The sequence below is a fragment of the Mycothermus thermophilus genome (assembly GCF_041956435.1).
Source record: "Mycothermus thermophilus strain CBS 625.91 unplaced genomic scaffold VTJ04scaffold_3, whole genome shotgun sequence".
Classification (NCBI taxonomy): Eukaryota; Fungi; Ascomycota; class Sordariomycetes; order Sordariales; family Chaetomiaceae; genus Mycothermus; species Mycothermus thermophilus.
The window spans coordinates 2,328,657-2,342,220 of record NW_027191429.1 but is presented as its reverse complement, the minus strand read 5'-3'; the positions used below and the strand labels follow the sequence as shown (position 1 = coordinate 2,342,220).

The window sequence follows — 13,564 nt, the reverse complement described above, 5'->3', positions numbered from 1 at the left end:
GTATACGGATCGCCACCGGCATGGTTGCTGCTCCGGACAGCGGCAGACCAGCTGTGTCAGGCTTTCATTTTCATTTGTGTTTTACGAGAAGAACATGGGAACGGAACAACGGAACGGAACGGGAACAAGAGAAAAGGAATGTCAGTTCGGGATCTTCACGGGAGAAACTTTCATGCATGGCATCGGTCTAGCTAGCTGAGATCTTTTAGATCTGTCAAGCAGAATGACATTGGTGCCCAACTAATAGGTCCCTTACAAGTACAAGTGCAGATTAGATTCAGTGACCACCGGTAAGTCAGATGTTTGCAATCACCATATGTTTGTGCGGCTTGGTTGGTAGAATCTCAGGACTACAACGCCTTGCTGTGTAGGTAAGTAGTCCAATCTTAGACGAGGTTGATGACGTCATGCATGTTTACATACTTATGGCTGAGACCGACCTGGACCATGTTTATCCATCCTGTGCTAGCCAACATGCTCTCTACGTAAGCTACAACTATTACCATCCACATCCGGCAAGATACCAATTGGAAACAAACAAGTGCCTACATCGAGAAAACACAAAGTATGATGTTCAATGCCCATGGTAAGGGATTTGCTCAGGATCGATTGCCATGGCATCACATCAATACTCCCCGTCAAAAGTCCATGACGTCATGAAGCTCACCAAGCTGCCCGGTTCACAAGCCAAAAGCATGCGACCCCAAGACCTTGAATTTTGGCCACGACGCTGGCGGGATCTTGCATGTTGTTTGACCAGTAACTGAAGATCAATGAGCTCATGACGTGCTTTCAAACGTGTTCCATCAAAGAGGGAACCAGTGACGTCCATGGCCCGCCACTCACTCCATCCAGCCGTCTTAAGCCTGCCCTGCTTCCAGCTCTGGTTTATGTATGATATTACTCCTTCAATCCGCCAAACTCGAAGCTAAGTTATTAGAACTGAATCTGGAAAAACTGATCGGCCAACATCAATTGCCTCAACCGTTGTGCAAATTCTCTGCTTTCGGTGACTTGAACAATAACCTTCACCATGAGGATCGTAAAGACGTTCCTCACGCTGGCCCTTGTGGCTGGCACTGCTCTCGGGAGCGCATGGTCCTCGGGTGCTGGTGAGCACAATTCCTTCCCTCTGCAACTTATCATGACCGCTTCTAACCTCACATCCCCAATTCACACAGCATACAACAAGTGGCATGAAACAGAGCTGGAACGCTGGCTTTCCGACCACGACATCCCTTACCCCACACCTGCCGACCGGAAGATTCTGGAGGACCTAATCAAGGAAAACTGGAATGCTCACGTTGTCGAGCCGTACCGGGGCTGGGACACCAAGACGCTGAAGAGCTACCTCACCGGGAAGGGCGTCCAAGCCAAGGACTATGCCCAAGACACTCGCGACTCACTGATAGACCGTGTCAAGGCCGTCTGGTATGAAACAGACGACAAGGCTGACAGCGCCTGGGCCAACACCAAGGACTGGATCCTCGACACCTGGACCGACAGTCAGCTCAAGGCCTTTTGTGACCACTACGGCATCCCCGTGCCCCAGCCTCGTAAGAGGGATACTCTTCTCCAGAAGATCCGCGAGAACTGGGAGAGTGTTGCCCAAAAGGTTGGCGACACGGCGACGTATCCTGGAGATTGGCTGTATGCAACCTGGAGTGGTGAGTTTGGATCCTCCGCCAACTTCCCTTGGTCTGTCCAGAAACGGATCATGCTGACGTATAACTACATCCAGAATCAGATCTGAAGGAATGGCTGGATACACATGGCATCCCGGCGCCTCAGCCGACCACGGTGTGTTCCCAGTAAAGAGTGAAGGAATCCTAGCTCACAGCATTCACTAACACTCACCTACAGCGCGACAAACTCATTGCCACCGTCCGCCGTAACTCGCGCCTCGCATATCTGCGCGCCCAGGAACAGGCCGAGGCCTCCCAGAAGAGCGTCCAGGACACCTACGCCGCGCTGACTGACAAACTGATCGACGCCTGGAGCGAGTCGCAGCTCAAGGAGTTTTGCGACAAGAACGGCATCAATGGTAAGCATCATTCGCCGTTTTCACCAACACCATCGCGAACACACGAACTAACCTCACCATCACATAGTCCCTCAAGGTACCAAGCTCAACCAGCTCCGCGCCTTAGTCCGCAAACACCGCGCCGAAATCCTCGGCGACACCGTCACTGACACGGCCAAATCGGCCTTCGGCGCCGCCACCTCCAACATCGAGTCCGCTTACGCTAAAGCCACCGACACCGCTTCCCAAGCCCTCCAAGACGCCTTCGACAAAGCCGTCGCGGCCTGGTCCAGCACGCGGCTCAAGGCTTATCTCGACGCTCGCGGCGTGGTACGTTTTCCTCCTCTTCCCCATGCCAACTATTAATAATTAGTATCAACTATTAACACCCCAAACCAGCCCGTCCCCCAAGGTTCCTCCGCCGACCAACTCCGCGCGCTCGTGCGCAAGCACTCCCGCCTCGCCGCCTCCGGGTGGCAGGCCTGGACATGGGACGATCTGACCACCGCCAACCTGCGCGCCTACCTGCAATCGACGGGCGACTCTGCCGCGCAAAAGGTCGCCTCCAACTCGCGCGCCACGCGCGACGAGCTGCTGTCCGCCGCGCAGTCCGCTTACTCCTCCGCCTCTTCCGCGGGCGGCGACACGTACGCGTCCGCCACGAGCTTCCTCTCCCGCGCGACGCAGGCCGCGGCGGGCAAGGCCAAGGACGCGGCCTCGTACGCTACCGACTCGGCCACCACGGCAACCACGGATCAGTTCTCCGGCTGGAGCGCGGACGAGTTGCGCTCGTACTTGGCCGGATGCGGCATCGAGGTGGGCATGGACATGCGCGAGGAGGATCTGCGCTCCCTGGCGAGGCAGCAGCACGCGTTCTTCAAGTACGGCGCCACCATCCCCGCTCCGCCCGGCGGCATGTACGCGTGGGTCAAGAACAGCGTGCTCGGGACCTGGGAGTGGGTGAGCAACCAGCTCGGTTGGGGCATGGAGAAGGCGGAGGATGCCAAGGAGACGGTGAAGACCAAGGTTCATAAGGAGCTCTGAGTTGGGGTTGGTTGGCTGGTTGGGAGATGATGGGGATGAGATGATACGGTGTTGGATTGGGTGTCTGGATGTCAAACTGTGGTGGGGATGATAGTGGGAAGGATATGATGGTCAACAGAGTCCGGGTAGTGTTGTGGTTGAAAAGGTTCTTGTGAAGAGAGGATGATAAGGGATGTCTTGCTGGTGGTGGACAGTCAAAGGGTAAGGTAGTGAAAGTTAGCTATGTTTGGTAATAGTGTTATTCAGTGGTTGTTGGTTTTGTATAGTTGAGTTTCCGAATCTGAACAGAGGAATGCAATCGTTGCGAATGACCATACTTCTGTAGAAGCCTCGTCAGATTACCCCCCTCAGGATCAACGTCGGGTGATAGCATATTTCGAAGAGATGCGGATATAACCACACAGGACAAACATCTCTGGCCATGACGCCTCTGGGCATAGAAACAAGGTATTCCAGCAGTGTCTCGGAGAATCACCAGCTCGGACGAGACAATTACGTATCCCATGCCGTGAATGGAAGGTCAAATGTTTCGTTTATAGAGATTCTACTTTGGATATCGGTCAGACAACGAGGATGACAACACGACGAGTGTCAATCCGTCCTGGCAGTGACCCTATCAACAACACAAGAACCCCGACTGAAGACCACTCATGCTCAAGGCTGAATAGCGGTATAGGTTGTAGATGTCGATCATAGGGCAATCGTAGGGGTAGACGACGCTTGCCTCATCAAATCATACGGCCGGTCTAGCATGACGCCGCTCAACCGCCGTTGCTAAACCAAGATACAGTTGCTTTGTAAGGTGTGCGTAATAAGGGTGGTCGCCGAAGGGGAAGTATTAATAACCCGCCAACCCCGTCTTAGTTGGAACTTGTGTCTTGCGGGCGGAATCCTCCTAAAACGGTCAGCCAGTGACATGTACATCTCATCATCTGTGGTGGCAGCCGGAACTGGCCGACGTCAACCCTGTCAACTCTCCCCTTTGAACCGCATTCCTGTTGAGACACCAACTTGCGAGGAAGTCGGGGGCGTGTTGCGCCATGAGAATGGTACGTAGTATTATTAGGAATCAAGTGGTGTTGTGTATGACCAGTGGCCCTGTTCGCCGCGACTAGTTGCGCAAGCCTATCTGCGCGTCGATGCTCTAGGCTAATAGAGGTTTGCAACCGCGCAACGCGCAGATGAAGATGTCGGTGTATTGGGCATTCGTGTGAGATGATCATACCGTGAGGCCATGATGCCTTTCCATTGCTCGCTGTTTTTGGGGCGAGGCTGGCCGCGAGGCTGGCCCAAGGCGTTTTTGCGGGCTGTCTGACATCCCCACCCACGTCGAGCACAGCACGACATCAATGCCGGCACTGCCAAAGGCTTGTTCGGCGGCACGAAGCAATTCCATGACGTTTTCGTGTTGCTGCCTTTCGAACTGGCCCTGCCATCCAAGTATTGGAAATGTTTTCAGCCAGCAATACATACCTAGTTGGCGACGTTTCGTGGTGCGACACCTATGTTGTTGATGCAAGAGGACAAGAAGCATCCTAATCCCAGGCAAAGCTCGCTTGTCCTGCAATCTTGCCGCGGCACAAGGCGCGTCTAGCGCTTAATTCTGGGGTGTATGCAGGGACGAAACGCCAAGGGAAGACAACTGGGCATCACGCCGGCAGAACCTAGGTGTGGGTAGGACAGCACGCGGTCGGCGATCTCCTGGGGCACAGGTGCAGTCAGCCGGGAGGCTATCCATAGCCGGCCGCGGGGTTGTGCATACGCCTCGAACACACCTCCTCTAGGCCGTCAGACCGGGTCGCTAAGCTTATTGTCTAGTGGCGCTGGGGATCCCTAAGGCCGAAGAATTGCATGCCGGCTTCCTCCCCGCTTCCGATGTCTGTGTCCGGAGTAATCCACATACTGCAAGAAGACGGGGCTTGCGACGAATCCACAGATTAAGGATGACCGGTGGCGTGCACCAGAGCGGCATGGCGGCGGCTGCAGCATGGATGCCAAATCATTGCCGGGAATGTCGGGACCGACGTTGTCGAGTGTCAGCGAGGCAGCATCCTCAAGCTGTCCATGGGGATGAATCATTGCCGGATGACAAGGGGGAGCTTCCAGTCGAAAGATTCATTTTTTCGTGTCTTTGCGGTCGCCCCTGGGGTACGTAGGAGGAATGTCCAAGAAGAGGTCTGACATCCATGGATCTGTGAGGCTGCTTGCCATGTGCCATGCCGGCCTGGCCTAGGTTGAGGGGCTGTCACTTCTTGCTGCTTCAGGTTGTTACCGGGGGACGAATCGGAATCAAGCTGTCCCAGTTCCAAGGCTCTGGGTTGAGGTGAAACAATCTGAGATTAAGCTTTTGAGATTGGGATCCTGCCGCTCGGTTGCCCCATCATCTGGACACAGAATGTGGTGGACTTACACAGTAGGAAACGTGCTGGGCAGATTTTTTGGCCGATGCAGGTGTGGACATACCCTATACCTACCTGGTCAGGTAGTTTCTCTAGATATGACCTTCAAAAACAGATTTGGAAGACTCTCTGTGTACATGACATCCTGATTCTATCTCTGGGCGGCTACTACGCCTTTGCCTCGTTGACAGAGGCCTGCCCAGGATCCTCGTATGTACATACAGGATGAGACATTTGATGCCGTTGGCAATGGCGGACTGTCGCTGTCCATCCGATGAGCGAAGGAAAAACGAAAGGGGAAATGGATCGACAACCGACACGGGCATGCTTGAGTCATCTGATTTGCGTGCACCCTTCGTTCCTTCCTTCCTGAGCAGGATGCCGAGGCGCAACCTGCCAAAAATCCATAATGGCGCCTATCGAGAAAGCGCGTCCGCGGAGTCGTTATTCCTCCCGCCCGTAGTTTCCATTGAGCGAAGCCGAATGCGGGGTGTTTGCCTTTGCTGCCTGGAGCCCTCCACGCGGTTGAAACCAATAACCTGACAATCGTCCGCCGTTGGTGCCGTTCCTGCTCTCTTCGGGTCGCTAATGGACAGGCTCCAGGGAAGCACCATGGCAAATTGTATCCACTGAGAATTCTTCTCGGCATGGGCAATGGGCACTTGCCCAAAATATCTCCAAGGAGATAACGTTACCTGTGGGTTGACGAAACATTGGAAGTATCTGGGGAAGGCACAACCTGCAACTGGTTGACCTCCGGTTCTCACTTGGAGTTTCCAGAACATCCAACCCATCCAACTTCAATGCATAATTCAATTCCATCTCTTATTCCCTGCTCCTCGCTGCTCTGCTGTGTCGCACAAGACCTCCCTGAATAACTATGAGTCTGTACACAGAGCGGGCTTGTGCGACCGCACTCAAGGTCGGGTTGGCGAAACTGGCCAACCCTCCAATGACTTCATCCTTCGTCCGATGTTCACGGCCAATTTCATCCCAATCCTTAAACAACAGCCTTTAGAACATACATTCGCTGGCCACGCCCGCCACCTCTACCCCTTTCTGGCCCTCAGCGTCGGTCGCCACAGCCGCGGAAAGTTTGGTTTCCGCTGCCCCTAAGTAGCACATTCATCTCCATTCTTCGAGATGACAGCGCTCTATAGGCCACGAAGAGTTGCGACACCTTGCTTTTTTCTGCCTCTCTTAAACCCGGCAAAGCTGTGGTCCCGACCACCGGGTAACGTTCCGGATTTTCAGTGACGGAGTCTGTCTGGTGCGTGTGGGTAAGATCATGTGCCCCGCAACTTGGAAACATCGCGGGACCAACGCGATGCCGATGACCGCGTCAGGATCGACTATGACCTAGTGGCCCAGCGCAACGCAGTAAGCTTATTCCGGCCTCGATCTTGAACGTCTCACGGCGACATTTCTATCCTCATTGCACGGGTACTGTGTCCATGCCTCCTTTTGGGGGGGTGGGAATGCACCAAGAAAGAAGCTGCAAGGAACTTGTGCAAATGCCAATGGCGTTGATGGCCACCACCATGAACGTCCCCACCATCCTTCTCAAAAGTTGTCTTTTCGGGGAGCCAGGGGCTAGGCTGCTCTGCCAGGGGGGTGTGATTTTTGGTTGTCACCCCACTGTCTTTGCTTGAGGGTAGTGAGGCTTCTTTTGGGCCTGGGACTCATGAATCGATCACAACCCGAGGCATGACATCGGTCACCTTCCTGGCCTATACATTGCTCGACCCCCCGTCACCAGCGGCCCCCAGTTGCCTAGCGTATTCGCTGTGAACCGCAAGGCAGCAAACTCCAACCTTACCATCCTCCATTTTGACGCCATGTCGTTCATCATCACATCTCAGTCAACCGGACATCGTGGACATAATATAAGTCCACCATGCTTCCCACCTCGGCCCTACCCACCCGGGTGTACTCCAACCCACAACGGTTACGAAACACCAACGACGACCCCATCGCCGAGTCCGGTCGAGAACTACATTGACCGTCGACAATACCTTTCGCCCAAGCCAGTCCACTATTCACCCTCCCCGTCGCCACCGGCCAGTATGAACCCGTACTACGGAGCATATGGCGAGTCGGCTCAGCAGCCTTCCCAGCCGGCAGGCTACCGGCCGACGAAGCCAGAGGACTGGGAACCATACCGCGATATCATTGCACACCTATACAACACGTGCAACATGAAGCTGAAGGACGTCATGGTTGAGATGCAGTCGTCGTATGGCTTCAAGGCAACGTAAGGACTTGGTCCCTTCTCCCCTCACTCACCACCAGCCTTACTGACATGGTTTTTCAATAGTGAGAAGCAATACAAGACACAACTCAAGAAGTGGAACCTTGATACCAAGTATATCAAGGGGTCGGAGTACATGTTTATGATCAAGACGATGAGAGAGCGCCAAGCCGAGAACCCGCCCAAGGAAACCCGCTTCATCCTCCGGGGGAGGGTTGTCGACCCCAAAGACATTGCCAGATTCGAGAAGCGGGCACAAAAGAAAGGCCTGCTGAAGGATGGACAGCCCATTGTCTGTGATGGTATGTCGTCATGTTACTCCTCAGCCTTGCATGCCAAGCCCCATAGCTGACAAGGCATTTCGTGTTTAGAACAGGTGGATGACCTCGTCTGCTGCACACCGCCGCCTGAAGAGATAGCATACCACCAAGCGGCCTATGTCGAAGCATACACGAACTATCAATGTATGGGGACCCCCAAACCCGACTTCAGAAGGATCAAGGTGCTAACCTTATTGCGCCAGACGACCCAGGAAACGACTACGGATACTCGTATTAACGATACCCAGTATCAGGGGAGGAACAGACTCTCATCAAGACTGACTCGTCAGTCATCTTGTGTGAATTGACTGGCACCGGGAGACTCACGCCCAAACAACATCATGACGCCCTGGGAACCAACCCCAAGGATGTTACTGTTCATGACGTTCCTTGATTTCACCAACTCATTTTTGTGCCATGTAACATTAGTTTAATTGGAGACACGACGGGCAACGGGATTGCATAGGATACGTTATCGGAGGCGCTGGCGGGATGGATACATTATAGACAGGAGTTTTGGGGTTCTTCTCGGACTTGTTTGATTTCATGGGGCTTGGTTGTCTATTGTGGCTTGTAGCTCTGGCTCTGAGACGTGAGGGCGCCTTGAGCTTGATACCCAATCTCTGATGCGTTTTTTGATATGAGAAAATGGAAACTCGATTTAGTCCACCACGGAGCATCTTCTCCGGCCACGTCAAACACATGATCCTCCGGGAAATCTGATCAACAAGAAAGACCATCACAAGGCACGCCATCATGGTCGTCCTTCCTTAAGACGTGTCACCCTAACCCTGGCTGCCTAATGCTGCTCAAGCCCAACATTAACGTTGCATCCGAGTATTATTGCCTTGTCGTTCCCCGGCCCGATGTGACTGAGGACGGCTTGGCTTGAAAACGTTCTTTACTGACGGCTTCAGCTCCGGAAAGTTGGATTTTGCCCAGAAAAAACACTGCCATCTTCACGTTGCGATGACCCATACCATGTCATGATGATGTCGGGTTTATACGGAGTATTCCGGACCTCAATCCCGCCATTCCTTATCCGATGAACTCTGTACGTGCATATATGCTACAGCACTTGACATTTAGCGTCTGACCTGCCTTGCTCGGCGCTGCACATTGTATGAGCATGGATGGTTTCATTGCAGAAGGGCGGACTGCCGGGGGGGGCAGGGCATCGCTATGCCTAAAGGTTCGCCGTTTGACACGGATGACGCATGTTTGGAGTTACACGAGGGTGGTGGTCCCGCCCCGCGATGAGATTGTGTATGTACAATGAAGCCACACGGGGTTGCGGGACGGGTGTCATCATTTACATCATTGCCAAGATCCGCCCCAGCCACATTGCCATTTTGAAGGAAGAATAGCTCATCAAACAAGCTCCAAAGTCCACGGGGACAACCGCTGGCTCGGTTCCGTGTTGAGCGGCGCTTCCCGCGTCTACTTTGTTGGATGGAGCAGACGGGGAGGCCTGTGGCTAGCTGACCACCAACATAGCAATTTCAGCCATCCAACTCTTTACTGTGTAAGGTGTCTGTCTGATGAGGCGGACGAAACAGCAAACTTCCCACCGGACTCTGATCCGGCAGGCCCATCAACACGTGCATGCTCACTGCATCTACTACCGGCAGAACACGACGGACTGCGCCGCATCGTCAGCGCTGGTGATCCATGACCCAAGATCCCCGTTGAGATTAACATTACCCATGCATACAGTGATGTCAAATACGCATCAATAGCGCCCCTGGTATGTACTATCGCGTCAAAACCAAGCCCCCCTCGCTTGTGAGCTTTAACCGCGCGTGTTCGGTAGCGCCGCCGCTCTGCCCATCACGAGAAGCCCACACCCCGCGCGCGAATGTTCAGTTGGTGGTGGAGTGTTTGTAAATCGATGCTGGTGAATGCTACGCTATGATGTCAATCCGGGGTCGACTCACTCGGCGAAACATACGGAGGTAGGAATTTAGCACCTGTGCCTTTTGCCAACACGATCTACCCCAGTACCTAATCATGCCGTTTTTGATGCGATGATATGGTTACAGTTCGTTTTCTATTGTGTTGCTGTGCCCCTGCCGAGGATGAACCCATTTGGCGTCACATCGGTTTTAAGCTCGTGGAGAGAGCGAGGACGTCTGCGGCACAGCAAAGCATGCATGGTCACTAAAGTATTAGCAGGTATTACCTATCCGATGTCCGGCAACTTTCTGGTCGTCGTATCAACCCTCAAGACGGGCTCGTCCTCAAACATAGCCGTCCGCCGGGCAAAGGTAGCGAAACAATTACGGAGTACGGAGTACCACATGGCGTCCCGCAACAGGTGGGATTGGCATCAACGTCCTCTGCGGCGTCAACTGTTCGTCCTCTCTTCTCTCTCTCCACTCTCCAAACTTCCCCCCAACCCAACATTGTGTCCTCAAACTGGCGCATACGGAGGAGCAGCAGTAGTGCTGGCGTCACTTCGCTTCTTCCGCCTGTGCCGCACGACACGACTCCCCCCCCTCCCCCCTCCCCCCATGTCCATGACATTGAACATGCTACTATACAGGACTCCGCCACTCTTCGTTGCGCAAACCCTCAGCACTAGGTGCTACGGATCATGATTGTGTTGTTGGTTACGTCCGAAAAGCGTCCGTACACTGACCACATCCTGCTACGACCCGTCGTCGTCGTCGGCAGCGGAGGCGGCGGCGGTCACCTTTCGGGCCCAAGATCCCGGCCTTTCTCCACTGATCCGCCGCCGCCACGACCGGAGCTTGGCGGCGGTCTTGCGAAGTGGAACTGATGTCCTTTTTGTGTGTGTGAGTGAGTGTGTGTTCCAGGCGGTTCCAGGCTTCTTTTTGGCTCCGCCGGCGCTAGTTCTGCACTACGGAGCACCTAACTAGCGTAGATCAGTGGGTAGGTGATTGACGAGACATGTGATTGCACGATGTACGAATGGAAGATTCCGACCTAGTTGATCGGGAATAGAGAGTTTTGGTTAGACAGGAGACTAGTGGAGAGATTCCCTCAAGCTTTGAAGGGGGAGGCAGACAGGAGGAAAAGGTCCGGTGTTCCGAACAGGGAAGCGTCACACTCTTCTGGAAGTCTTCGAAAGATTAAGGTACGGGATGACAGATGATGCCCAGGAGGTGTCCAGCGAGATGCGGGGGATTGGGACGGATTGAACCTTCCAAGGCTGGTAGGAGGGGGGTGTGAGAATAGGTGATGGCTTCACCTTGCCCACCCCACCTCAAACTGGGGGTGCCTGCCCCGCAGCCTTGCAGGCGTGTGCCGGCTCTCCGGCGCCCCGTGGCTGACCTGCTGCTCCCGAACCAATGGACGAGTAGCCGGGGCCAAGGCGGACGCCTAGCCGGCCCCACTTTCACGCCGGAACGATGCCCCTGACCGACATGCCATCACTGCCGCCGGACCCCACATCATGCCTGCCCGGATGGCGGGGGGGCATCCAATGACATTGACATGGAGATGGGCTTGGACCATCAGCTGAGCTTTATGTTCCGAGGGCGTTCGGGTCTTAAGATGTGCTTTGCGATAAGGAATTTATGGCATGTTTAGTTTTGTTGTTTCGGGGCAGATTTGAAACTGGCAAGACGGGACCGAGTCGGACTCGGAACTCCGGCAGGCGGTTAACGAAGGCTTGAACTAAGAGAATAGGAAATTCGGGCACCGGCGATCATGACACATCGGAGCCGCCCAAGGAAGGCTGTATTAGCAATCAGTCCATGGTTGCTTATTAACCCCAGAAAGTCGGAGATGCGATGAGCACCACTAGGACACTTCCCCACTGCCCAAACACACCGTCCGGGGAGGAGTTAGCAAAACACCAAAAACTTACCCGACATCAACCGCCAAAGAGCCACCCTGTCTTCCAACTAATTACCGCGCCACCCCCATACAATCAGCCTTTCTCTCAAAGTTCTGGTTGGCCTGTTTCCGAGAGACGCGCGCTTTTGCCAAGGGGTCTTCCAAAGGTTTGACATCATCAGGCATACTCCTAGACACACGTGCCGGAGCATGTGAGGAGGGTGGCAGTGAGTGGTCTGGAACATGGCTGGAAGCTTTTTTTTCTTCCTGTTTGGGCCCGGAGTTTGCGGAGATATCTGTCCATTCCATACTAAGCATCAAACATCCATCCCGAGACGAAGCGAAACCGCGAACAGGCGCAGAGAGGAGACGTAACTGATGAGTGTGGCTGTACACACAGTTCTCGGGCCGCTGGCGGGTACACGATCCTCTCCAATATCCAATCCGATTCAACTTCCCTTCAGAGCGTGCCCGGGGGTTGCCAACGCCGTGTGATCCCATTATTGGGCAGACGACAACTGCGTTGGGTTGGATCAAGTCTTGACCGAGGAGCAGAAAGAGTTAGAAGGCCGGGAGTTCATGATATGAAGGGGTGGCGTGCATGCTAGAGCGGCTAAGAAACCATCACCCCTTGGTAGTGTGCAATGGGTGGCTTGGCCGTACAGCCCCTGACGGCGTCGTCGTCAAAGGTTAGATTTCATCCCCCGTTCAAGAAATATCTTCACCTCTTCCGTGGCGTAGCTTGGGGTCGTCGTCGAGTGCAAGAAACCAAGCTTCAGGGTTAGGGTGTTGTACAGATCACTCAGGGACTCATGATGCTGACTCACCACTGATGACGCTCAGGAATTAGGCAACAGGATATCTAGGTCTGAGCAAGCGCCCAACTAGTAGAGCCAAGAGCACACATTCTAGCATGAGGCTAGTCTTGTTCATCCTCTTTCTTGAATGGTGGATTAATGTCTTCCCTGGGCCCAGCACCTGACTTCCGGGAGCCCAGGAAGGAGGCTGAGTGCACTACCTGAAGTATTAACCGATCTATCCCTCAAGGATCTTCATGAGATAATCATATTCGAAAGTTAAAAAAGAAAGTCAGATGCGTGCGTTGCTCTCCCAACAACTCTCTTCACCACAAGTAGCTCCGTAAGGAGAAGGTATTAATTAGCTTATGTCCCCAAATGTCTATGCTACGTGCAAGTTCTTAGGTCTCATGGCGACTGAGGAGCAACAACGTGATGAACCACCAATTTTGGATACTATACGCACCGTTTGGCGGCATCAAACTCGTTGATATTTTCCAGTTGTTGATGGCCCTTCGTGCAGGCATCAATTATCGTTGCCCGCAGGAATCTACGTGATGAAGACGCAACCTTGACATCACGACCTCACTTCCTGCTCCGGATGCCGCCCAACGCCACAGATCTGAGATAATCAAAGGTTGCCTCGGTTTAGGGCTGAGGCTTTCGGGGGCGATTACTGTTTACACTACCTATAGAAAGTACGATCAACATATTCCCATTGGCCAACCCCAATTACAGCCGTCATATGTCTGCTCTGTCGGCGGCTAGCTGGCTGGGAATAGCCTCACCTTCAGCGGCGCAAGAACGAGGCTCAGGATGGTCCAGCTGCCCAGGTGGCTGCTCAGGGATAGGGAGACAGGCATTCTTTCGTAAAGCCCCTGATCATGACACTGGAAATAAGAGACTCGAAAAAAAAAGAAAGAAAA

At 53.8% G+C, this 13,564-nt stretch overlaps 3 protein-coding genes across 3 annotated transcripts; 2 read left to right on the top strand and 1 right to left on the bottom strand.

Moving 5' to 3' along the window:
* Nucleotides 1-1,033: 1,033 nt before the first annotated feature.
* Nucleotides 1,034-3,067, top strand: VTJ04DRAFT_4973 (uncharacterized protein; the record flags this gene model as incomplete). Its single annotated transcript, XM_069363037.1, has 6 exons — nt 1,034-1,112; nt 1,182-1,667; nt 1,742-1,800; nt 1,864-2,044; nt 2,112-2,353; nt 2,423-3,067. The coding sequence occupies 6 exons, from the start codon at nt 1,034-1,036 to the stop codon at nt 3,065-3,067; spliced, it is 1,692 nt and encodes a 563-aa protein (XP_069219924.1).
* Nucleotides 3,068-7,304: 4,237 nt separating this feature from the next.
* VTJ04DRAFT_4972 (uncharacterized protein) lies at nt 7,305-8,275 on the top strand (the record flags this gene model as incomplete). Its single annotated transcript, XM_069363036.1, has 4 exons — nt 7,305-7,720; nt 7,784-8,019; nt 8,089-8,181; nt 8,241-8,275. The coding sequence occupies 4 exons, from the start codon at nt 7,305-7,307 to the stop codon at nt 8,273-8,275; spliced, it is 780 nt and encodes a 259-aa protein (XP_069219923.1).
* A 48-nt stretch (nt 8,276-8,323) lies between these two features.
* VTJ04DRAFT_4971 (uncharacterized protein) lies at nt 8,324-8,585 on the bottom strand (the record flags this gene model as incomplete). Its single annotated transcript, XM_069363035.1, has 2 exons — nt 8,324-8,426; nt 8,482-8,585. 2 exons carry the CDS (start codon nt 8,583-8,585, stop codon nt 8,324-8,326), a joined length of 207 nt encoding a protein of 68 aa, XP_069219922.1.
* Nucleotides 8,586-13,564: the final 4,979 nt, after the last annotated feature.